The following is a 26,934-nucleotide window of genomic DNA, read 5'->3' on the forward strand; positions in this document are numbered from 1 at the left end:
GTTTTCCCCTATAAAATGTCATTTGTGATTTGTAAATCTCACACTACTTTAGTTTGCTTTTACTTTGATTTACATCTGGTCATTGGTTTACACTCATTGACAAAAACAAAAAAAATAGCGCAGAGAAGATGAGGAGAATGAGGAGAAGATGTTGGGAATTTTATCTGTGTGAATATTATGGTGATATACGCAAGTGATTACAATATTGTGAAAGAAGACATTTATTAGAGAAAACTATCCAATCAAACTGAGGCTCTAGGTCTCTGCTAATCTTTATTGCAGTAATTCAGTTCTAAAACTCATAGATGTATTACTTACACACACTCAAACCATCACTGATTGGTGGAAACTTCACACTAGACCTCGAGCAGCTTGAACTGTGTGTCTCTCCACTCTTCCTCCAGACTCTGATCCCTTAATTTACTTTAAATGAAATGTATAATTTACTGATGATCAGTGATGGTTTGGAGAGTCATGTCTGTCATCTGCTGGTGTTGATCCACTGTGTTTTATTATCAAGTCTAAAGTCAGTGCAGTTTTGTTTTCCCACAAAATCTTACAGCACTTCCTTTCCTCTGCTGCTGACAACTTTTATGGAGATGCAGATTTCATTTTCCAGCAGGACTTGGCACACTGCCCACACTAACAAAAGTACCAATTGTTCTTTTATATAATATTCAAATTCTCTGAGACACTGATTTTAAACCATCAACAGTAAAAGAAATAAACACTTAAAATAGATCACTCTGTGTGTTTAATACATCTATATAACATATAAGTTTTACATTTTGAACTCAATTACTGAAATAAAGTAACTTCTTAGTAATACTCTATTTTTTAAAAAAAAATGCACTAGTACACTTAAATGAATACAGCCATTGTCAAATTCCCCCTCTGCTTCTTACAGTCCAATAATTCACTCCGCCTCAAAATCTGTCAACTGGGGAAAAATGCTTTCACATGCATTGTTGAGGCATATATTTGCGCTATATATGTTTTTTTGTTTTTTTTTTGTCTGAGTGTAATTCATGCCCTAACTTTTTGGTTAAAGCATCTAATTGTCATTTTAAAGGCCTTTATTTATTTGAGGCATTTTTAGTGCTGTCCTTTCAGTTCCAGAATGATTCAAATGTAACTGCTTCTAAATCTTCTAAAGGCTCTTGTGTCCATTTAGACAATCATGAGGGCTATAAAAAACTTTTCTTTATCTGGCACTCTTCCTCCTCTTCTTTTCTTTTCCGTCTCTCTCTCTCTCTCTCTCTCTCTCATTTGCGCTGTTTGCCCTGGCCGTGAACGCTTCTCTCCGACTGAAATCGGCTCTATAATTTATTTGACTGAGATATCAGGCAGGATCTTTCAGTGTACAGTATTTTCAGTAGCAGACCTTTTATGCTAATCTTTTTCCAGTACAGAGAATAGAGCCTTAGCAGAGGTGCTCTAACTGACGGAATGAGAGAGAGAGCTTCAGCAGAAGACAGCAGGAAGTTTCACAGTAATGTTTGAAGAAGTGAAAATGGATATACCTTCAAAATGTTTGGTAATGTTTGGTCACATAGCATTATAATAAATTGTAACATATTCTTTTAAATAAATCGATTTAATGAGGAAACTTGTGTGTTCATTGTTTTTGCGACTTGAATCTTTCTTTAATATTTTTTTTTGTTTGTTTGTTCTTAGGAAATAATGGTTGTCATTCCTTAATTTAATATTTATTTTTTATTTATTTAGATTCAGATTACACCTGGACAATTCATGCATCTTAAATATCAGGTTTATATCTAATACAGTGAGGCCAAGCAGCATTAAACAGTGCAACAAGTCCAATTGTGAAATTTCACTACTCACTAATAAATATTCCACAGCCAACTGTCAGTGATATTATAACACAGTGGAAGAGAAGAGTGGGTGAGAAGCATAGTGCACAGAGCTCACCAACTTTCAGTACGTCACTACACACCTCTAAACTTCATGTAGCTATAGTGAACGATAATGAAAGAGATTAAATGCTTCTCTGGTGAGCTTTTGTTTATGTTCCTCCCCTGTGTCTTTCTGTCGCGCTTTGTGTGACTAGTTTCCACCCGTTCTCGTTTTTGGGCTCAATTGGGTTCATAAACCCTCTGGGCTTGAGAGCTACTAATCTTAATTGCAGACCCCTGGTGTAGAGAGACTCATGGAATGGAGAGTTTACAAGGCCTATCAGATCACCAAACGCAGTAATGCAGGCGAGTGGATATTTTTAGCAATATATTATGTGAGAAGGTTCTGAATCCTATACTGCAGTCAAATTAGGACTTTTCATTCACTAAGTCATTTATTCATTTTTAATCCCTCTAAATCTATTCTGAGTTGTAGGGAAGCCAGACAGGAAGGCAGGATACATCCGTGGACGTGCCACCAATCAATCCGGCACAGGGCAGACAGACAGACAGACACACTCACGCCTAGGTGCAATTTCAAACACTTCCAATTCACCTGAACTGAACTGAACACAGTCTTTGCACTGTTGGAGGAAACCGGAGCACCCAGAGGAAACCCACACGGACGTGGGGAGCACACGCCCGGCTGGGAATTGAACTCAGGCCTTCTTGCTGTGAGGTAACAGCACTACCCACCATGCTTTCTCAGATGCCTACTAGTCAAATACATAAATGGAACCATCTGATAAATTATGTGCTTTTTCATTTTATCACACAAATATATTTTAATCATCCGAAAACTTTGCTCCATACCTGCTTCTTCTTCCTAATGTGTGCAGCATGTGCTTTTGCATTGTCTTGTTAAAATCCCGTAATGCTCTGCCACTATGATTGGCCCGCAAACAATATGCTGGTTCGAATCCCAGCCATGCAGCTTGCCATCAGCTGCCCAAAAGAGAGCACAATTGGCCTTGCTCTCTCTCTCTGGGTGGGTGCAGTAGATGGCGCTAATTCCCCTCATCACTCCTAGGGTGATGTTGATCAGCACAAGGCTGCACCTGTGAGCTGATGTATCAGAACCAAGTCGCTGCGCTTTCCTCCGAGTGTTAGCGCTGCTCGCAAAGTTCAAAAGAGTCAGAGACTGAATTCACATGTATTGGAGGAGGCATGTGCTAGCCTTTACCCTCCTTGTGTAATGGGCATTACTAGTGTCTTAGCAGCTGAATTAGTGAGCTTACCTAATTGCAGATTACCTATAATCACATAAGCCCCTTACCATTATGTTGTTTGCAAAGTGTTAATAGCCTAAAATGCAGGAATGACTGTATATTAATTATACATTAATAACTTACATTAAGTTGACCAGACAAAACATGACCTATCTTGGGTTTATACTGACCGCCGTGAAATAAAATGCAGACAGTTAATGCAATACACCGTGCACTTTTTATTTGCATACTGCTTTACATACCATTTCCCCTGATTGGACAGACTGTGTTTGTGTCTGGGAGTGAAAGAGAGAAGGAGTAGTGATATCGTGCACTACAGCCGGGAGACGAGGAGTCGGGGGGGGAGGCGTCAACTCAGAAAAAGAGAACAATGTTCTATCAAGCAGCCTTATAAATAGTGAAGGGGATTAGTTACACCAGTATTGCTTTCTTTAGGTCACTGTGTCACTGACATTAACCCCCATGATTGTATCAGGCTGTTAACAATTAAAGGACAAATAGGACCTGAAACTGGAGAGGAGCTCTGCTCTGCTCTGTCCAGCTCTGTGCTCATTTTTATATATACTGTATGTTCACTCTCGTGCAAAATGATAAGCACTCTTATCCAAATGTGTCACATTACACATTTTATTCACTTGACTTTAATTGTTAAGCAGTAAGTACAGACTGTGTAGCTGTGAAAAGACTAAAATAAAACAGTATCTTTGTAAAGGTTTAATGCAATTACTCCATTCCATATTTAATAACATGAAATATATAGTGAACAAACCTATATATACAAATATAAATATATATATATATGTATATAGAAAAAGAAATGATCAGTGCAGCCTGTGCAAAGACTTGGACGAAGGCTCGGATCTTGATTAGCAAATCAGGCCTGAGACATGTTACCTACTGTAATTAAGACCCGTCAGCCGAATCAAATTTCCAAGCTTTACAAATTATCTGACGCTTCGAACCGTGTGCTAAGCGCAGCATTTAGTTCAAACTTGGATCTCATAATTTTCAAGTCATAAGTTAGAAAGTAGCCTATATATTTCCACCTGTATTTTCAACTCTCACATCCAGCAAAGTGTCTAAAGATCTGAAAACTAAAGTAATCCGCAAGTAAAGTCCACAAAGTAAAGCCAGATGTCATGAAGATTTTTCAGCTTCACATTCCTCCTAATCTAGGCTGTTTTTATGAAACAGCAGCTCAGGGGAACTGTGGAAGTCGGGATGAAGATTCTGAAAGATCAATAATACTGCTTGTGTGCTTCTGCCAACACTTCAAAAAACTTAGCAAGTAAAATTATTTAACTGGACAATAATTGTTTTTTTCTATGATAAGGGTCTGCTAGTGTTAGATTATTTATTATTTTTGGAACAACAACCTTAATCGGTCTCATTTTAAAAAATCTCACTACATTGTTTCAATATAGGTACTTGACAATGTTTTTTGCTTGCTGACTTAAAATCTCAAAATAATGACTTAGAATAGCAAGATAATGATTTAAAATCTCAAAATGATGAGTTAGTATCTTGGAATAACAACTTAAGGTCTCAAAATAATGACTTATCTCAAAGTAACAAGATAGCATCTCAAAATAACAGCTTAATATCTCATAAAATAAAATAAAATGAAATAAGAATATGTGCAGTATTTCTTTTGATTTGGGTAATTGGGTTACAGATTTCTGTAGTGATGATTGTAATTATGTGATGATTGTATGATAAACGCGAAAAATGTGATGATTGTGATGAATGTGATGATTTTGATGAATGTAATGGCACGATGAATGTGATGGTATGATAAATGTGATAGTGATGAATGTGATGATAGGGATGAATGTGATTGTGATTATTGTAATGATTGTGATAACTGAGATGAATGTGATGATTGTTATAATTGCGATGAATATAATGGTATGATGAATGTAATGGTATGATGAATGGGATGATTGTGATGAATGTGCCGAATGTGATGATTGTGATTATTGTAATTGATTGTTATGAATGTGATTGTATGATAAATGTGATGGCATGATAAATGTGATGGTATGATAAATGTGATGGTTATGATGAATGTTATAGTATGATTAATGTGATGAATAGGGACTCTGAGGAGGATCTCTGAACACGGCGCTGCGGGGCGGGGTGAGGTGGTGAGGGGGGTGAGAGATGCGGCGGGGTCGGGGTAAGCGGAGGTGGTTGGGGGGGGCGCAGGAGTTCAGGTCGCCATTCGGGACCGGACCCAAGAGCCGCGCACGTCATCTAAAAAGGCGGCGGAGAGCGTGTCGCTCATATATGACGCGCCGCGCCGCGCAGCAGTAGCGTGTTTCTGGCGGAGAGTCGGACGGGCGATCGGTCGGTCGTTCGGTCGGGATTCAGCGGCTGTTCGGGCGGTTTCGGAGCCGGTAAGTGGAGCGGGTGGGCTGTGCGCGGAGCTCGGCAGTAGCCGGCGGTGTATTGTTGTGTGTGGAGGCGGGAGATCGGCAGGGGGAGGCGGGTAGCGGGGGAGAGAGAGCCAGGAAGCACAAAGACGCTGCGGCGCTAACAAATAAACAACCAGCCGCCGCAGCAGAGACACACCGGCCCGCAACCAGCGAGCCTGTAACCGGTGAGCCCGCGGTGCTTAACCCGGAGACTCTCCGGGAGAAATCTCCTCCAGCTGCCCGCGCTCTCTTTTAAACCAGGTTATAACTCGAGCGGACGGATAGATAGAGAACCTAAAGCTACATGAATGAATGGAGGAATAGAGGGATTGGTGGATGGAAGGATGGATGTAGTAGTGGCTAACGCTGCTGCTGCTGTTTTAGCATAACTAGATCATAACTAGGTATTCAGATGAATGCTCGTGTCATTGTGTCCCATACTCATTCACCCCAACTAATATAAATAATATAATAAGCTAAAATCACACCAGTGAAAATGAGCTGCAAGTTATAACTTTAAGGGGTTAACAGTTTGGACTTTACAATACAGTAATATATGCTACGAAATGTTTGCTATAGTAGTAATAATAATAATATCAGATATATGGTCATATTAGCTAGCTATCAATAGTATGTTACAATTGACTAGCACTTGACATCTCCCTCTCTTTTCTAGTAAAATGTGCACATTTTTACTAGTAAATAATAGCAGTATTTAATTCCTATAAATACATAATACATATATGTCTAAATGTCATATGTTTACTAGTTAGGGATACACCGATAGATGTGGGAATTCTGAGCCAATGCTGATATTCAATATGCTGATATACACTGTTTATATCTTACATAGACTGAAATATTACACCAGTAATGGTAGCTGTAGCAGTAATATGCTAATTATGATACAGTAATATATGCTAATTAAATGCTAAATAATATTAATAATAATATTGGATCTATGGTCATATTAGCTATCTATCTGGGCCAATGCTAATATCCAATATGCTGATATACACTGTTTATAACTTAGAGACTGAACACGCTGGTATAACTTTAGAAACTACTGTAACATATATATTTTTATTTGTTTTTAAACAGACAGACATCGACTGATGCTGATGGAAAAAAAAATACATATACAATACATAGTAAACAGTGATTTTCAAAAGTTGGAGAAAGAAGTCTGGAGTTTTAATGTTGTTGCTGTTAGTCAAAGGCTGAATTTTATATGTCAGAAATATATTAGAGCTGTATAACTGAATGTAAATATGACCATCATGCATTTGAACTCTGTATTCATTTTATGAATGTGTAGATTCACTTTTTACTAGTTAGAATAAACTAGTTGGAAATAACTAGAATTATTTTTGTTATATGTAATAGTACTAGTGAGAATAAATTTATAAATCTGTTATTACTAATATACCTTTTATAGCTGAAATGGTACTGTCTGCTTGTAAGAACTGCAAGATCTCTAGGTAGAACTAGCTGTAGCTCAGTGTGTTTAGGAAAGGCTTGGAAACACATGGACACATTATTTTAGCCAGCACTGGCTAACCTCATTGTTTTTTTAGGTAACTCCTCTATAATTGCTTTTATTTGGTCAGTATACTCACAACACTGTCCATTTTTAACCACATATGAAGCTAAATGTACAGTAAAATGAAGTGCACGTGTTATTTACCTTCCACTTGCTCCACGTTTTTATTCCACCTTAAATGGTGCAGCCCTTTACTGTGTAATGACAACATAGCCACAGCTGTAAACTGCAGCAGCGTGTTGGATTTAAGGTGGAACGGGTCATTCAAACTAGACACCAATTTTAGGTGTTTTTTTAGGGATGTGTTGAAACAAAATTGCAAAGACACAACTTAAGGTGGACTTAAATTGTTTTATTGTTCATAAATAAGACTGGTTCTAGCTTAAACCCAAGCTTCAGGAGATGCATAATAAACCATAGTTCCTTCAGGAGATGTTTTAGTGAGCTGTGGTTCCTTAAGAAGATGTTTCGGTGAACTCTGACGCCTTCAGGAGATGTTTTAGTGAGCTGTGTTTCCTTCAGGAGATGTTTTAGTAGCTGTGGTCCCTTCAGGAGATGTTTTAGGAGCTGTGGTCCCTTCAGGAGATGTTTTAGGAGCTGTGGTCCCTTCAGGAGATGTTTTAGTAGCTGTGGTCCCTTCAGGAGATGTTTTAGTGAACTCTGGTTCCTACAGGAGATGTTTATTGAGCTGTGGTTCCTACAGAAGATTGTTTTGGTAAACTCTGGTTCCTTCAGGAGACGTTTTAGTGAGCTGTGGTTCCTTCAGGAGATGTTTTAGTAAGCTGTGGTTCCTTAAGAAGATGTTTCAGTGAACTTTGACTCCTTCAGGAGATGTTTTAATAAGCTGTGGTTCCTTCAGAAGATGTTTTAATAAGCTGTGGTTCCTTCAGGAGATGTTTTACTGAGCTGTGGTTCCTTCAGGAGATGTTTTACTGAGCTGTGGTTCCTTCAGGAGAGGTTTTAATGAGCTGTGGTTCCTTCAGAAGATGTTTTACTGAGCTGTGGTTCATTCAGGAGATGTTTTACTGAGCTGTGGTTCCTTCTGAAGATGTTTTACTGAGCTGTGGTTCCTTCAGGAAATGTTTTAGGAGCTGTGGTTCCTTCAGGAGATGTTTTAGGAGCTGTGGTTCCTTCAGAAGATGTTTTACTGAGCTGTGGTTCCTTAAGAAGTTGTTTCAGTGAACTTTGACTCCTTCAGGAGATGTTTTAGTGAGCTGTGGTTCCTTCAGGAGATGTTTTAATAAGCTGTGGTTCCTTCAGGAGATGTTTTAATAAGCTGTGGTTCCTTCAGGAGATGTTTTAATAAGCTGTGGTTCCTTCAGAAGATGTTTTACTGAGCTGTGGTTCCTTCAGGAGATGTTTTAATAAGCGGTGGTTCCTTCAGGAGATGTTTTAATAAGCTGTGGTTCCTTCAGGAGATGTTTTAATAAGCTGTGGTTCCTTCAGGAGATGTTTTACTGAGCTGTGGTTCCTTCAGGAGATGTTTTAATAAGCGGTGGTTCCTTCAGGAGAAGTTTTGGTGAGCTGTGGTTCATTCAGAAGATGTTTTACTGAGCTGTGGTTCCTTCAGGAGATGTTTTACTGAGCTGTGGTTCCTTCAGGAGATGTTTTAATAAGCTGTGGTTCCTTCAGGAGATGTTTTAGTGAGCTGTGGTTCATTCAGAAGATGTTTTAGTAGCTGTGGTTCCTTCAGTAGATGATTTAGTGAGCTCTGGTTCCTTCAGATGATATTTTAGCAACAGTCAGCGATTACAAGCATGTAATGTTGCACTCACAAGCCAACACGTTTATTACAATATAACACTACAACGAAAGCTCATGCATCGATTTAACAAAATATATATTTTATACCATAATTTCTTTCTCTTTTTTTTTGCGTCTGATAAATATCTAGGAATCAATATTGGCCATTTTGAGTTCTCAAGTGACAGTGATGTTTCACAACCCCACCCCCAGAGTTGGTTGAAGAGATGCTCAAGTACTATATTTCTTTATTTTATTTTTTTAAATGCCAATATTTACTTCTACTGTAGAATATGTGTAAGTAATATGATGCGAGTATAGAGTCTCTATAAATGGCCTTTCACGTGTTGAGGAATTGATGCTGGAACTACTAAGTTTCTCTGCAGACCTAAAATTCTGTAATTTAAAGGAATAGTTTGACAAGTCTGAGCTGATTGACTTTCTGTGAGGAATCTTTTTTTTATATATATATAAATATACTTTTTTGTGCAGTTTATCTGTTCAATATTTCAGCCCAAAATGTAATTAATACATCACTGAAAAAGCAGATTTTTTCAGTGATGTCTTTTTCTCAGAATTTCTGCAGAGTTAAATGTTAATGCACTAAATTGTATTAAATCCTTCCATTAAAGGTTGTAAGAAAAATATACAAAATATAGATCTCATATCTCAATGTTATGTGTTTGCAAAATATTGGTGATTTTTAAAGGCACAGTAAAGGTTTTAAACATTGGATCCCACTGTTTCTGATTGGACACACAGTCAACTTTTCTTATATCGTATATAATTAACAATTTGATTAAAATGTGCAATATACCATGCTGCTTATACATTGAGGAAAAAATTAAGTATTTGGACACCCTATGACTTTGCAAGTTCTCCCACTTAGAAATCATGGAAGGTTCTGAAATTTCCGGATTAAATTTTTTGATTACATCTCTTACAGTGGAAATCACGTATTTTTTTATTTTATTTATTATAGATATAATTTATTTGTGTGTTACTGCTGCAATCAACCAATCAGCAAACATTCTGCCCTCAAATACCTGTTGATCCGTCTCTAAGAAGTCCACCTCCAGTCTACTTAATATTCTACATTAGAAGCACCTGTTTGAGGTCGTTAGCTGCATAAAGACACCTGTCTACCCCACGCAGTCAGTAAGACATCAACTACTAACATGGATAAGACCAAAGAGCTGTTCATGAAGATATACTATTTACTATATGCTATACAATTTTATTAAAATGTGCTATGGGCAATAAATCATCTTGCCTATATATTGCGATATATTGAATTGTAACCCCAGTATCGGGATACAGATCATAGTGCCAAGTTCTTGTCAATACATAGCCTTGAATTATGTGTAAAACTTAAAACATGGTGGTGGTAGGATCACTTGTGGTTTTGGAGGGTAAATAAGTAAAAAATATATTTGTTCAATAAGTAGGGCTGCAACGATTAGTCGATATAATCGAGAATGTTGATTATTTAAATTTGTTGACTACAAATTTCATTGTCGACTAATCTTTAATTTGTAACAGTACCACATTACACAAAGTGCTGGGGACAGAAGCGCAATGGGTGATGGGTAAATGTCTCACTCGCACAGTTTATACTCAACTTAGTCTGTGTCTCCAAAAGTGCCCAAACACAACAGATTACATATTTAATCACTAAATAATATTTATTTCCATGTTTAAACAACATCCAGACATTTAAATGTCTTTTAAATCTCATGTTTATCTGTTTTTCTGTCGTTTTAGAGATGGAGGACGTGGCAGAAATAATTGTTGACTAATCGACTAATCGAAAAAAAATAATCATCAGATTAGTCGACCACCAAAATAATCAAAACGAACCAAAATAAGGCCTAACTAACTGCTGATGGCACTGAGGAAGCTATGGGTCACTGTTTGTTTTAACTATTCTTAATAACCTGTGCTGTGTGCTGTGTTGCACAGCTGTGGGCAGAACGAATGCAGCAAAATCCAGGCCGTCATAGCTCCTGTGTCTTCATGTATTATGCATCTCTGAGGCAGTTTGGTTTCAGCCAGGCGGCTAGTGACACTCCCAGGAAATATGACACGAAACCGATGGCACAAGGAAACGTCCACTGGATGAAATGAGCGGCGTTCTGGAGTCTGTGATGGTTATTACTGTTCATCAGGAGCCATAATAATGGATCTTATACTTGTATATATAGTGTATTGACTAGCCCCCCCATTTAGCTTTCACTTTTTGGTGATGTCTTGTGACCTCTTTGGGCCAGATTTAGCCAAATAGCTGCCTTTCGTCTGCAGCCTCTGGGTAGGTGGATGTTCTTATCATAAATATGAACAATACTGCTCACACAGGCTGAACTGAATCTGAAATCACAAGACTCTGTTAAAGGGTGATAAAAGCTATTAATACAAAAACCTGTGCTGTGTAGTGTACTGTTTAACTCAGTTTGTGTCATGTTAACAATTTGGGTTATCATATAGCCATGTAAACCCAAACTGTAATAGGTAGCAGTTCTGAGAAATCTAATATAACTGCATTGAACTGCTTTTAAGTGTTTAATAATAATTCAGTGACCATTTAAGGTGTAAATAGCAAGGTGTTTTTTTTTATTTAATATATATATAGAGAGAATGTGGCAAAAAAAAAAACCTGACAACATTATTAAAAAACATTTGAAACCTTGTTCAGACATATGTTTCAACCAAACATTTGATTTTAGAGCATCCTTACTTACTTTATATAAAGAAATGTCTCTAGTAGGGGTGGGCGATGTGGCCCTAAAGTAATAATATCACGATTTTTCATGGAATTTTCACAATAACGTTATTCTTGGCGATATGAAACACACTGAATTTAATACAATATATTTCAAAAATACACTACTGCAACAAAATGAAATTTAAATGTTATTATTGCATACGATTATTATATTATATGGCACACCCCTGACAGAGCTATTTAAACAAAATACAAGAATTTTATTTGATTTGTAACAGAAGTTAATGATCCAGAATGATCAGTCATGATACTAATAATGCACTCCATACATCTCCATATATCTAGGATTAAAGGAAAATAAATGATAATGGACAGATATAATCTGTCTCTAGTAGATATATAATGGGAAAATGAGAACAGTGTGAATTATTTTTTTGCTAAAAACAGTAAAAAAAATAATAATAATAAATTGGTACCAGGGTATAATATCGTTCACCATATTCAAAAATGTTGGCCAGATAGAACCAATAGAAATGCATTGATTTACAACGGGATCAATTGAGAATGCTTTGCCTTGTACAAGTTTAAGTTTGTCATATATATATAATCATATCCACCATGAATAAAAAGTCTTTGTTATAGGCTAAAACCCTTTTGCAGTATATTGTAAAAACAGAATTTCCTACAATATGTTTGTAACCATTCCTTTAGTAACTCGAGTTGGGTAATCTGACACTTGCATCATTTAATACATTTTTGCTAAGTATAACGCAAAGTATGCTTTTCTGAGCACATCATGGGTATAATGAGTTTTATGGTTTTATTTAATTACACTAAGTGCCATTAGCCATGGTTTTTTTTTTGTCAGCATGGCAAAATATTGCAGTTAATATTGTGTTTGTTATATTTATACCATATTGCTTTGCAAATCTTGCTCCATTTCTTGCACTCTTGTTTTTTGTTTTCAAATTTCAGTCTAAGAAAAAAGGATATATATGTGGATAAAACAGGTTTTAATTTAATTTTGAAAATTAATGAAAGGTATATCATTATAGACTAAGGTCTTGGCAGTTCAGTAATGTACAGGTGTAACCTATTTATTTTGTATTTTTCTTCATAATAGTTATTAGTATTTTATTTCTCATATTCTTTTTTATTTATTAAGTCTAATATATATTTAGTTTTTTTTATTGGGTGTTTTCCATGCAGTTTCCCTGCTATAACAAACACACTTTAAATGTGGGTTTAGGCATCAAAAATATAAAAATATGATATGATTTCTGAACTAAATTATCTGAGATTATCTGGTTATTGGAATTGTCTATTCCACCTTAAATGGAACAGCAGTTGAATTCTGCATTTCTGATAAGAAGCTAGTTTTAGAATTCTAGCCGGGTTTTTGGATGAAATGTATCAGCTCAGATGTTATTGTGATGCTTATTATTATTATTATTAATATTATTATTATTTTTTTTTAATTCTAATGTAAGAATACAACTAATACAGCAACAAGCTTTTATGCCAGTTATTAATTTATTATTTATTTGCTCCCCAGCTAAAATGCAGCTGAAATGTACAGTTTAAAATACTGAAATACTTAAAAAACTGAATTTGCTTAAAATATTTCTGTTCATAAAAAAAAAAAAACTCTTTTTACATATATAAAAAAATAAACTTTTATTTTATGAGTGCTAGATGAGTATTGGACTCATCTAGACAGGGACTCTTTCCATTGAACACGGTGTTAAATCTGTGCGTGTTTTTGGCGGCCCCTGCCGGCTGCGGTGAGTTATTACAGTGTTGATTTTCTGGTTTAGTTGGAAAGGCTCTGAAGAGAATGAAAAGCGAAACTTAAGAGCTGCTCTGCCTGCTTTCACCCTTCATCAGTTTTACACTATAGACTCAGCTTAGTCGCGTTTAGAGACACTTTCCAAACGTCATTAGGTTTCCTCAGCCTGAGAGAGAGTGTGTGTATATATAAGGCTGGGCTGTAGTCGTGCTTTAGTTTGTGAAAAGTGGGAATTTAAAGGTTTACTCAGATTTATCAGGTTTATAGTTCTTCGTTTTTGTTTTATTTGGGAGTTAGCCTATTTAATGTTTCCTCTTTTGCTTTGTTTAGCTTTTGGGGAGAGTGTTTAAGCTTGTATTTTGCTAGTTTTAAGTTGTTTTAGTCGTTTTTGCTCTTGTGTTCATAGTTAAACTAGCTAGTTAGCTATTTAGCTAACTGTTAAATTAACTAGGCACACCTGACGGCGTTAGTTAGCTAAGCTAAGCTAGCTAACTTACCAAGGATCTGTTTTACCTTCACAAGACGTCTTATTCGGTATGTATGGTCGATACAGGGCTTTAAAAGTGGGTATTTGACATTTTAAAATATTTAAATATAGTTAAAAATTTGTATGTTAAGTATACTAAGCGAACCTACCTGATTTTCACTGGAATTGTCCGTTCCACCTTAAATGGTGTGGCATTTGCAATCTCGCGCCATGTGTTTATATAATGCAGCTGCTGCAACATTTAAGGTGGAACGGACAATTTCAAAAAATCGTTTTTAAACGATATATTGGCCCAGAAATGATTGAGATACACATTATTATTATTGTCACTATTCTAATGATAAAATAACGAGTGTTTGTATTTTTTAGAAACTATTAACTACTTTTTTTATTAAGAATAATTTGACTTTTTTATTTATTAAGTTAATATATAACATTAATCTTTTGATTCATTGTTCTTTTTAACAGGTTTGACTAAAACTTAACCTATGTAATAGTTCCAGTTATTTATATTTGCTCTAGTTTTAGTCAAATACATTTTAATTCAATTAAAAATGTTTTTACTATTTTAGATTTGTGTTCTTATTAAAAAAAATTAAAACAAATAGCTTTTAAGTTTTGTTGCACTTAAATTATGCTAACAATAATTTCAAAAACTTGGCTTTGTGTCTCACTACCTCAGCTCAGTTGCTGAGCTCAGTAAAACCATTTTAAACACTTCTACTGCAGTACAGATTTATTCTAACATTACTGGCTTTCAGTAGCCTAGAATTGTTTCATTACTGAACAGCAGTATTTTTGAAACTCCTCCAGTAGAGTAACAGTGGTTTAGCTGGTGTCTGAATCACTGGTTAACTGGTTAGCTGTCGATGTACTGTTCAAAAATGTCTGTTCTAACTAACAAACCTTAAATGTGGGTTAAGCCAACAAAAATATAAAAATGTATGATCTGATGATGGAACTAAAATTTTCTGAGGTATTAGTTGTTGGAATTGTCTGTTCCACCTTAAATCAAGCAGCAGTTGCATTCTTCATTTCTGATAAGAAGCCAATTTTAAGAAGACTTTTAAGTTGTTTTTAGGTGATATATTGTCCCAGAAATGATTGTTGTGCACAGTATTTTTTTACTAGTATAATGCTAAAACAATAACGAGCATTATAAAGAGTGCTATGAAGAGCAAGATGCTTTTAATTACAAGGAATATTTTGAGCTTTGGTATTGAAATTCTAATGTTAATCTGTAAACCTTTTTTGCAAATATTCTGAAATGCAGTTAGATAGTTTACCATTATATTAGCTGCTTATAACCAACAAACTACAGATGTGGGTTCAGCTAGCTAATATGAAAAATAAACGATAAGATATAAATGATCTAAGATTGGCTTATTTCCATTTGTTGGATTTGCCTGTTCCACCTTAAATGGCACAATGATAATGACAATATGCTTTTCTAATAAGAAACCATGAAAACCTTTTGTTTTTGGATGAAATATTGTCCCAAAAATTGTGTTTGTTAATATTATTGTCATTTTAAGCCACAGTAATACAAAAACGAGCAAAGTAATGCATTTAGGTTTATGTTGATAACCTTTTATTTGTTGTACAAACAAAGGTCTGTGAACCCCACTAATTTTATATGTGTATATATACTTTTATATAGTCTGTGTGGCTCAACATCAGGTCATGTAAATGGCAGTGGTCAGGTCGGCACACTGTTCTTACAGCCGTAACTCCGCTGTGCTTTGTGTGTGATGAGCTGCAGGCAGTGAAAAGCAAAGTGACAGAAATAGCCTTCTTATGTCACTTTAGTATTCGCCACTGAAGCACCTGTAGGCTAAGGATGAAAGCTGATTCACTCTCAGGTTTAATCCAGAGGTGTTAAGATTTTTTTAAAATTGTCTTTGAGGTTTAGTTGTTGTTTTAGCAGTCAAGTGTTCCTCTGTGTTCGGGTCCACGTGAGTCACGATTGGCCAGCCACGTCTCAGAGCACAGCGTTTCTGTAGCTTCCTGTGAAGTCACCAGGAGTGAAATTAGGTGTATTTGTAAGGATAATCGATGAGGTCACAGCTACATTTAGGCAATTTCACCATACATCACACTGTAATAAATCCTAATAAATCCTATGTTTGTTATTATTCTCTTTGTCTATTACAACATATACTACTGTGATCACATTATGGCTTTATCAATAAGTTCCAATATATATTTAATTTGCAATAAACCGTGTAATTGATCAATTATAGCCTTGTATAGGTTTGCAGTAAAACATTACGTTTACAAACCTTGTTACTTGAAGAAAACCCTCATTTGTATTTACAGTATTGCCATTTGTATAGACCATTTTTTTTCAGATGGATCAGTCTTTTTATCAATAGTTCACACAATGTCAAAGTTTCATTTTTACATTTTACAAACTAAAATGATTAGAAATCAACACAAATAGCTGCAGGTTTAATGAGCTGCACATTGTAATGTTTTGCATGGCTCGTTTTTTGTTGTGTTATATTTTTTATTATATTTTACATTATATAAGTGTGGTTTTTGTGGTGATTGGCCAAAAAACCATTGTCTTTGCTTCTAATACAGAAGGCCAATTCACATGATGTTGATTTTGATATACATGTTTATAGTTTACAGGGAGACTATGTGCCCTGAGATGACCTTTAGAAATATATAATATATAAATATATCATTTATATGCCGTGTATTTTAGCTTTCAGGCAACTTTATGCAATAAAACTTTCTTTTCTTGGTTTATTTTGATATTTAACTGATTCTTACATAAACTGGTCACAGCCTTAAACTTTCTTTTTGAAATTAGCATGTTAAATAAAACAATAGATCTATTGAAAGTAATAAATTAACTGAATTTAAATCAATGGGTTTTAAAGCAGCGTAGCCAGAGTCACTTGATTCTTTTTTTTTTTTTTTTTTTTTTTAAATATCTGCCAAATCTAGCCTGATGTTGTTTGATTCTAAAAAATAAATAAATAAATAATAATAATAAAAAGGGCTCATTTGGTGTAAATAGGCCCTAATTCCCCCGTCTATTTCTTTCAGTGACCTGTAGAACCTCATGTAAAACTTGCTGTATTGGGTCAATGTTGAACTACTTTAGAATTTCCAATTTGACAGACATATATTTGCAATTATGATAAAAATAAAAAAAAAATGTATTGCCGTTGACCAACCATTACTTTTTTATAGTAAATTTTCAGTAGCCAAACAATTTTCTTGATCCATTCATCATCTTACCCGCTTCTTCTTGGTCAGGGGTGCGATTGGTTCAGAGCTTACCCAATATCATTGGGCACCAGGCAATAGGATTAGTGTTTAAGCTCGGTAGGGTCACTGATTTACTGTTAAAAAAATAAATAAATAAACATTACCGTTATGTGCTTTCTGTTATTTCTGGCCTAAAGCGTTGTGAAAGTCTCCCAGCAAATCAGTGTTCTATTGTGACTTGTATTCAGTGTTCTCATGGCCGCACCTACAGCGTGTGGTTTCAGTGGGACGGAATGTCCTTGAGTGTGCCCTCGTTCCTCCCGTTCCCGGTTTCTTTCTGATAGACTGTCTCGCTTTTCCCTGCCCGTGAGGATGTGCATATAACCTGCTAAGCCAGGAATAAATCGCCTGTGTCACAACAGACATGAATAATTAATCAAGAAGCCTTTTACAGAGTTATTCAGTTACAGTAGTCTAGTCTGAGGCCTAGAAATGTGCACCAGGTTGTAGTCGTGTACGTGTGCAATGAGACTGTATATTATTTTATATGTATTATTTATGATCTCTCTTATTTCTCTTCTCCCGCTTGCCATACTCTCTCACTTATATATCATATGTACTTGTTCTTATTTTGACAGGTGAACCCGAGCTTCAGATTTGAGCCTCCACCATTGGTCATTGATTTACTGTATCAGTCCTTTTTTTTTTTTTTTTATACTTTGTCGCTACAAGCCAGTGGGCAGTGAAGCTGTGCCCTGATCCAATCCTTGCCCTCCACCCCTGCGATATGAGCAGAGGTAGAGGAGGGCCTTTCAAAGAGCACCAGCAATTCTCCCTCCCACCCCATCAAGGAAAGTCTAGATTTGGATCCTTTCCCCAATCATTCCAGACTCACCCCAGAGCCCCCCGTGTCCCAAGTCCAAACTCCGGCATTGCAAGATTTCCTCCTCCGCCCCTTTACACATACCCAACCTCTCCTGGAGTCTCTCCCCGTGGCCCTACATTTCCTCCAGCTTCTTCCACGCCCCCTTCATATGGAACTTCCCAAACAGATTTTCAGACCTCCGCAGCAAATGGAGTAGGTCGTAAAGACGAAGCAGCAGACTTTCGCCAGCAGCAGGCTCTCTTTCTAAGAGGCCAGAGCAGCCAGGCACCCAAGTTTCAGGCAGAGCCCCCTTACTTTAGTGGAAATCGCCAGCAGCAAACAACATATACCCCTAGCTACGTGCAAAGAGGGGGTTATAGGCAGAACAGGCCAAATTGGCAAAGGGGGCCACCATCTGGGAGCCCTCTTGGTGGCAGGAAACCACCTGGATGTGACTACTTGCCATCATCTGGGCCGTATCATCAGTATAAGAGAGGCCACTGGGACCGTCCATCAGACCGTGACGTCTCCTCGCTGTCTACGGGCTTTCGAGATCTGTCACTAGAGGCGGGGCGCTTTGCCTCCTCCAGTAGTAGTTTTGGAAGTAGGAGTTCCAGCTCACTGCCCCCAGTTAGATGTTCCCTTCATTTGACTACTGATATTCAGAAGCAGGTCCTCAGTTCATTGGCCTCACTTGGGCCAGGAGAGACTATCCAGGCCAAGGTCTTGGCCAAAAAGCTTCGCTTGCCTAAAAAGATTGTGAACCAAGCCTTGTATGCATTATCCAGCTTGCACCAAGCCGTAAAGCAAGGGGACACTCCTCCTCTTTGGAGGCTTCGTAGGGAAGGTGAAGGTGTACCCGCCAAAGAAACCAGACCGAACAGACCAAACACAGGATACAGGGTCGGCTCTGCAACCTCTCACAAGGTTCCTGAGAGTACATCTGTAAATGAAGAGCAAGACGTTGTTGAGGAAGTAAAACCATATGAGCAAGACTCACACAGTGAGTCTTCAGCTGCAATAGAAGCGAGTGGTGATTCCAGTGAAGAATCTGAAGACTTTCAACAAGAAAATTCTTTCGAAACATTCGCCTCTGACCGGGATCAAGGGACATTTCCAGCCGCTACACAAGCAGGAAGTTTTGGCATTACAATGGAGGCAAAAGATAACAAAGAACGGATCATGCAGTACCTCTATTTGGCAGGTAAGGCCAGTGCATTGTTGATCGCCAAAAACCTTGGGTTTCGAAATGCCAAGCAAGTCAATCCTATGCTCTATGCCATGGAGAAACAGGGGGACCTCAGCAGGATGTCTGGTGTTACGCCTCCCTCTTGGGAGCTGTCTGCCCACAGGCGCGAGAAGATGGACCGGCAACGGAAAGCCGCCAGTGCAGTAAAACAAGAGTTTGAGTCTCTGGTTGAATCGGAAAAGCTTATGTTGGAGGCTGTAGGAGCTTCTGGCTTATCGGGAAGGCCGTCTGAAGCCCTCGAGCTCATGGATTCGGAATCAACAGAGAGAACCCCTATGAGCAAAGAAGCCGTTCTGGGAAATGGCACCTTTGGGCAGCAGTCGCATGTTGACATCATACCTGGCCTTGAGGCGATTTCCCCAGAATCCAGTGACCCCTCATCACACAGTTTTACATCCCTCCCACGCACTGGCCAGAGCGCATCGTACAAACCTGCAGACGATAGGAATGGTGGAGGGCAGTCACAGTGGGCGTCCGATGAAATCCCAGAGTACCTGAACACGATCCGGTCGGAGGTGGCCGTGTCGTTGGCCGCACCTCTATCTCTAGCTCAGAGTTCTGAGGCGAGCAAACTGCAGAAGCTGAGGGAGGCCCGCAGCAAGAATGCCGTCAGTGGCCTGATGGAGTACGCCCAGTACCTTGGCCACAATTGTGAATTCCTCCTGCTGGACCAGTCAGGACCCTCGCATGACCCCAGGTAAGCCAAATATGTGTTTGTGGGTGAAATGTACACTGATCACTTGTGCTAATGGTAAGAGTTAATCTGATACAGCAGAGCTGCTGGAGTTTTTAAACACTGTTCTTTCGCAGTCCTTCACTATATTAGACATCCGTACCTTGTAGATAAAGTAAAGTCAGAGACAGAAGATCTGAATCTGTTGCTGCACAGTTTGTGTTAGTGCTACCCACAGCTAATGACTAGGACAAAACTTGATCTGTACTAATCTGCACATGTGGTAATCCTGTATTTCTCTAGATTCCGGATGCAGGTGATGCTCGACGGCCGCAGGTTCCCGATAGCAGAAGCTTCAAACAAGAAAGTGGCAAAGAAAGATGCTGCTGCTTTGACCCTTCGCATTCTCTCCAGAGAGCTTGAGGGAACGAGTGGTGAGGAAGAGGAGGAGAATCAGCCTGCCACAGCAGAGACGAGTGATTTTGCTGACGATAACTTTGTGAGTTTAATTTTGCACCAAAAAACAATGTTTTTGTTGAATTAAATTTACTGGATAAAATGTCACTTTGTCCCTACATTAGCAAAACAAGTTGCTAATCACCACTGTTTTTTTCTAAAAGCAGTGGTTTTCCTAAGTTGGGAGGGGGAAAAATATTCTTATTAATGGTATATGTGTCCTAAAATGACTGGAAAGAGTGCTCTAGTGAGTGCAGTACATTTTCCCTACAATATCTGCGCAGTCGAAGCAAGTTAGCATATCATTGAAAAGTTACTTTGTTTCAGTAATTCAGCTGAAAATGTGAAACTCATGTATTATATAGATGTATTAAACACAGGGTAATCTATTTTAAGTGTTTTATTTCTTTTATTGTTGATGATTATGGCTTAAAGCCAATAAAAACCCCAAATCAGTGTCAGAAAATTATTATAAAGTATTATAAAAAGAAGACAAATTGGTACTTTTGGCAGTGTGTGCAGTGTGCCAACTCCTGCTGGAAAATGAAAGATTGCTGTAAGATTTTGTGGGGTACCAACACCAACAGATATTGAGATATGTCTCTCTAAACCATCACTGATTGGTGGAAACTTCACACTAGACCTCCAGCAGTTTGGACTGTGTGTCTTTCCCCTTTTCCTCCAGACTCTGCTCCCTTAATTTACAAATGAAATGTAAAATTTACTGATGATCAGTGAGAGCCAAAGGGGAATTGTCTACATTGTATTTGACTGTAATATTGTTGCACTATTTAAAGTTGACTTTTTTTGTCTCTCTTCCATTTTTTTTTTATCTTTGCCACTTGTCCTGTGCCATTACAGGAGTGTTTGGATGAGCCACCAAAAGCCCTGTCTCGCTCGCTTCCAGGAGGAAAGAATCCAGTATCGGTTTTAATGGAGCACAGTCAGCGCACTGGCAACGCCATCGAGTTTCTCAATACGGGACAGGAGGGACCGCCGCATGACCCGCGGTAACGTGCCTGTCCACAGTATTGTATTTCTACACTAGCTACACTAGGTTCATACAAGTGCTACTGTACACCAGTCATACTGTAACACAATCCACCCAAACCCATTGCTGACCATAACCTTAACCACTCAGGTGGAACTCTACTCTGGCTCATCCTCCCGTCTCTCCTTTCTCCGGCGTGTTCTAAACTTGTTATCCAACATGTTTTTTGGTAGAGCTATTCTGGTCCCCTCCCTGTCCCTCCCGATCCATCTCCTTTCTTTTGTTTGTTCTGTCCTGTCACCCTCTCCCTGCCTCATATCCTAATGCCCGTCTTGCCGGGCACTCGCTCCCTTCAGGATGATGATCTAGAGTGAGGTGAATCCTCACCGCGGCTAACGGGTGCCGTGTGTGTGTGCGCACAAGTTACAAAAAATTATGCTTAATGATGTGGAAAAGCATTTTTCTAAGTTTCTGCAAAGTTCAGTATTACAGAACTTTGACACAATTTTATAATACTATACTATAATGAATTAATTGTAAGTAATTTTAATTGTAGTTTTAGTTGAGTTTTGCCTTTATTGTCCATGTCAAAACTGATGTTTTAAAAGTCGTTTGGTCATGAAAATTTGCATTGAAGGTATGAAAAATCCTAAAAAAAAATCATGGATAGTTATTGGTTAAAAGGAATATGAACCGTGATACATTAAAATAAAAAAAACAGACCATGGCCTTTTTATAGTTGTACAGTAAATCGCTTTTCTTACCCTTATCACTATATTGGCTTTTATTAGTACTTATGTCCCACAACACAAACTTTACTGTACATTCTAAGCAAAAAGACATTCTGTATAGAACTGAAAATGAATTATTTGACTCGTAACTGGTATTTTTTCTGCTATGTAGAACCGTCATTATCTACCGAGTGTTTAGAACCGATTCAAAAAACCACTAGTGTTAATATCTTAAAATAAACATATTTGAACATTATTATTATTATTATTTCAACATTATTGCAATATAGGACTAGTAATGATAAAACTAAAGTTCATGCGTTTAAACTACAAGCACTAACAATTATACCAAAATAAGTCTTTTATTTTGTATTTATATTGCTATTATCTATTTAAATATAACCGGGAATGATGCAATATGGCACACCATTTAGAACCATTGCCTTTTCTCTGAAAAAAACTTGCTCAGATTGTTTCTCTGGATTTGGAAAACAAAATTCACAAACTTTAGACCTTCAAACACTTTGAATGTGTTTTATGTGAGTCTGCTTTTGATTGGTCCATGTTGAAGAGGAAGTATTTTACATCATTCAGTAATCATGAAAATTTTAATGAAATCATATGGTGCCATCTGCAGTTCTGGAGCACTGTAGGGTGAAATGAATTCTTTGAAATGTTAATGTACTCAATGTAAAATAAAATTTTTTTGCTCAATATTATAACTCTCTCTCGTGTTGTGGAGTAGTTTTGACTTTTCTCTCTGTCTCCTGGCGTTAGGTTCATGTTCCGAGTAAAGATCGGGGACAACTTGTTCCCAGAAGCCTCGGCACCGAGCAAGAAGGCAGCGAGGCAACTGGCAGCGGAGGAAGCTGTGAAGGCGCTGATGGCCGATGGACAGCTGCATCTCAACAAGGTAGAGAAGAAAAGTGGAATGGAAGGACGAGAGAGGGCAGTGAAGGAAGTGTGACTCAAGGAAGTGGAAATCATGCTCTGATTTAAAGGGAAAAGTGATTGAGAAGAGGCTTAGTTGGCTTAGTTAGTAAAGCACAAAGTTAGGAACCTGGACTGTGATGTGTCTTAAAATGCATTATTCAGTGTGCAGTAAAGTGGTGTTTACTTAATGTTTGCTTTTACTGGTGTAAACATTACCTGAATTTACTCTAAATTTCCTGTAGAAGTTCCTGTGGTATTACCATAGATCTTAGTTATGTGAATAATGTTGCTCTTAAACAAGCTCTGAATGTTAATCTTTCGTTTATTATATTTATTACAGTGAGCTTAGATTTCCAGTATTTTGTCCAATATAAGAGTGAGTTTTCAGTAAAGTTTCTCCAGCACTAAGGCTAGGTGCAGCAGCATTAGCATTAGCCGCTAACCGCAGTGCTAGCGGTATGTAAATGTTGCCCAATAGCGCTATACTGTAAATGCACAGACTACAGTCAAGTATACTCTCCTCTGAACACCGAAAGAGCTAGTGTGGCAGTTAGCGGCTAATGCTAATGCTAGTGGATTTACTGCTCCTTAATGCCTGATTGGTAGAATTCATACATAATTTTCTAAGTATCTAGATTTCACAATGATTATATTTTCTGCTGCTAATATGATGTTAAACAAAAACTTTATTTTCTTTAATGTGCCAGAAATTTACTGAGGTGGTTTAATTGCATATACTATATCGTCGCTGTCCAATGAAAAACAATCTCCATTTTTGTCCATTTTTAGTTTATTACGTAATTTGAACAGCCAAACTGTCCCTTACTCTGTGCCACAATTTCCTGATGAACGGACCAATAGAAACTCTTCAAAATGACCTAAAATAAACTCTCTTTACGTTGACTTCTATTGAAAGTTTACATGTTTTTTTTTCTCTCTCCTGAAAAGTTGCTGTTTTGGAGATGATTTTTTTTTTCATTGGACAGCGACAATATGCAATATATATTAATGTTTTTGTCTCCATTCTATGCTTATTAGAGCATAGCATATTTTTTTTATAGAGGTTCTTATATTTTAATATACAACTACAACATCAGAGACTGTAGATCGCCATTAAAATCCACTTCTCAGAACATTTGTTGTTACTATGAGCAGAATGATGGTCCTCGGGGGCTTTAATTCATGATGTTTCATTCAGCTAATTGAAGTAATCCTGCAGCTAGACCAGACCAGACAGTACCTTTCTCACCTCTTCCAGTTCCTGACAACGAAATTCTATCTCTGGCAGCCCCAGCACACCTTCTGCCCTCTGGGTGATGGAGAGTCTCCCCCGGCATTGCCCCCGTGCCCCTCGCTGCCCCCGCTGACGGCGGCAGAGCTGCAGGCAGCCCATGAGGCTGGAGTCGGCGACCTCATTAACCACCTGAACAACAACGCTGTGTCTGGCCTGCTGGAGTATGCACGCTCACGAGGCTTCGCCGCGGAGATCCGTCTGGTGGGCCAGACTGGACCCCCACATGAACCCCGGTATGTGTGCGCACATGCCTCCCAGGGAAATGGTCACAATAATAATTATAGTAGTATAATAGTTGTTTAATTTAAATGAATTTATGCATAATATCCACCACGTAAATGTCTTAAAAAATGCCACAGTTAAATATATATATAGTTTTTAACAGTTTCCATATTTGATATTTTAAAAAAAAGCAGTCGTGTGCTTAGTTCAGTATTTGTTAAATAAGAAAACTGATTTGCATATGACAGGTTTCGTACGGTCAGGAAAAATTTCCAGGCCTGGGTAAGTTTTGGAAAAATAAAAACTTATCAGATAAACAACAGAAACCTGTTAAGGGGGATCTCTGGAGATGCTTAAATAAACACAGTGATCTAAAACCACATCTTTTTATATGAATATTATTTGTATTTATTTTGGAATCAGTGCTTTACTGAGAAAAGTAAAGAAAAGTCAAATTTTTACTGGTGCCCAAAACCTCTTTGTTGCATCCTTTTGATCGTCCTTATCTCTTTTGCTCTTCTCCCTTTTCTCAGGTTTACTTACCAGGCTAAGCTGGGAGGACGCTGGTTCCCTGCTGTTTGCGCCAGCAACAAGAAGCAGGGGAAGCAGGAGGCTGCGGACGCAGCGCTCAGAGTCCTGATTGGAGAGGCTGAAAAAGCAGCACGCACTGGAGAGCTCACACCTGAGGTTTCTTATTCTTTTATCTTGCTTAATCACAGACGGGTTTGATTTTTCACTGAAGTGTGGCTGTAATATTATAAAATATACTGAATGTTTTACACCTGTAGTTGTGAAAGTTTCTCGTGTTCAGATCAGTTGATGAGTTTGAGTTTATTTGGAGCTTTGGTTTGGTTTGGTTTCACACAGGCATAAATCTAAATGCATCAAAATGCGCACCAATAAACCACACGAGCACATTAGAGTCTCCTCTGATTGGTTAGAGCTTTCTGGCGCAGGAAGCTAGAAAGTAACTATAGTGAGAAGATTCTGTGTTCCAGTTCGTATATCTGTATATCTATCTGTGCAGTGTGAATCTGCTTTAACACAGAATGCTAAAAATGTGCTGCTGAGCTTTTAAACACAGTGTTTTCAATGGGACATGCAGCACAGATAAACACAAAGTAAAAGAAGTCAAACGGCTGCGGTGAACAGTGAACGCAGCACAGACCCTGTGTGTAAACAGCACACTTAATTCTATGACTTATTCCTAATATACTCATGACACAGTGTTGATCGAGAAATGGTAAATGGCCACACAACATCAGAAATGGAATATTCCATTCATCTGGTCGTGTATTGTAGTGGTAATCTTCAACTGGCCTATTCTGATGGGTGATAAAAAGGGTTGTGCTACAATTAATAGAATTGAACTTCTAATTACATTGACGTACATTGAATATATTTTGGAGGCCTAACGGTAATTTGAATCAATTAAAGGCTTTTATTAGAAAAAATGTAAGTTTTCTAATAATTGTATTCTAATAATATATGTAGTTCCCTAAATACAGTACACTATCAATTTGTGGCTCCTGAAAATGGCAAATCTAAATATTTACTATCATTTTGTTTGTATTGTGTGTGTGTTTTAAATGCTTGTATTCTCTGGGATATTACTGATAAATGAGAATTTATACTTGAGTATTGTTAAAGCTCCACTAGGTAGGATTGAGATTTTGTGCTCGTGAGCTCCCCTACACAGATATATTCAGTCTCTTTCCAGTTTCTGCCAGAGTGTCTGTATGTTAGTCTGTAAAGAATGAATCAGTAGTCCTTGTAGAACTGTTAGAACTAAAGGTCGGAAAGCAGGTCGCAGTTCTCGCGAGCGTTGGTCGCGGCCGCCTCGGAAAACTTACAGAGTCTGGTTTGAGCTCAGAGGAGCTCCGGCACAGACACGAGAGAGACGCTATTCCTCCTATTACACCTCAATGCAGCGCTGCAGTGAGTTTCAAGCTGTAATTTTCCTTCTTAAAAAAGATCAAAAATCAAGGAAATCCTACCTAGTGCTGCTTTAATGTTTAGTCTTGAGATTAATTCCTAAAGTGAAATGGAATTGATATTTGGAATAAGAAATTGCTTTAGTTATTTTTTTATTTTTATTTAATTCTTTTTATTTATGCAATCTCGGTTTTATAGAATATAAGGAAATGATGAAACGTTTGTGTGTGCTTCACAGTTACCGGTGTCAGGCAGTACCCTGCACGATCAGCTCGCCATGCTGAGTCATCAACGTTTCAACGCACTGACCGCCCGTATCCAGCACAGCCTTCTGGGTAGGAAAATCCTTGCCACAATCATCATGAGGAGAGGAGATGACAGCCTGGGCACAGTCGTGAGCCTGGGGACAGGTACGCACTAGAGCTGCTCAGTGCAAGGGTGCAGTTATTTCAGTACATCAGTGCAGAGACCACAGACTATTCTCATAAAGCTCATTAACAAAAAAAAGTTAGTT

The 26,934-nt window shown here is 37.8% G+C and overlaps 1 protein-coding gene across 2 annotated transcripts in view; it reads left to right on the forward strand.

The window, feature by feature from the left end:
* Positions 1 to 5,404: 5,404 nt before the first annotated feature.
* The window catches only part of adar (adenosine deaminase RNA specific), a 33,675-nt gene continuing 12,145 nt past the window's right edge, over positions 5,405 to 26,934 (forward strand). Inside the window, exons 1-8 of one of the 2 annotated variants that reach the window (XM_049480132.1) lie at positions 5,405 to 5,544; positions 17,710 to 19,882; positions 20,162 to 20,357; positions 21,176 to 21,324; positions 22,814 to 22,949; positions 24,258 to 24,496; positions 25,019 to 25,172; positions 26,659 to 26,830. In XM_049480132.1, coding sequence (XP_049336089.1) covers positions 17,859 to 19,882; positions 20,162 to 20,357; positions 21,176 to 21,324; positions 22,814 to 22,949; positions 24,258 to 24,496; positions 25,019 to 25,172; positions 26,659 to 26,830 — 3,070 coding nt within the window. In that variant the 5' untranslated portion in view covers positions 5,405 to 5,544; positions 17,710 to 17,858. Of the gene's footprint in view, positions 5,545 to 13,408; positions 13,894 to 17,709; positions 19,883 to 20,161; positions 20,358 to 21,175; positions 21,325 to 22,813; positions 22,950 to 24,257; positions 24,497 to 25,018; positions 25,173 to 26,658; positions 26,831 to 26,934 lie in introns of those variants that run through there. The other variant, XM_007255935.4, reaches the window with a different exon arrangement.

This window comes from Astyanax mexicanus, chromosome 6, assembly GCF_023375975.1.
Source record: "Astyanax mexicanus isolate ESR-SI-001 chromosome 6, AstMex3_surface, whole genome shotgun sequence".
NCBI classification, from domain to species: domain Eukaryota; kingdom Metazoa; phylum Chordata; class Actinopteri; order Characiformes; family Acestrorhamphidae; genus Astyanax; species Astyanax mexicanus.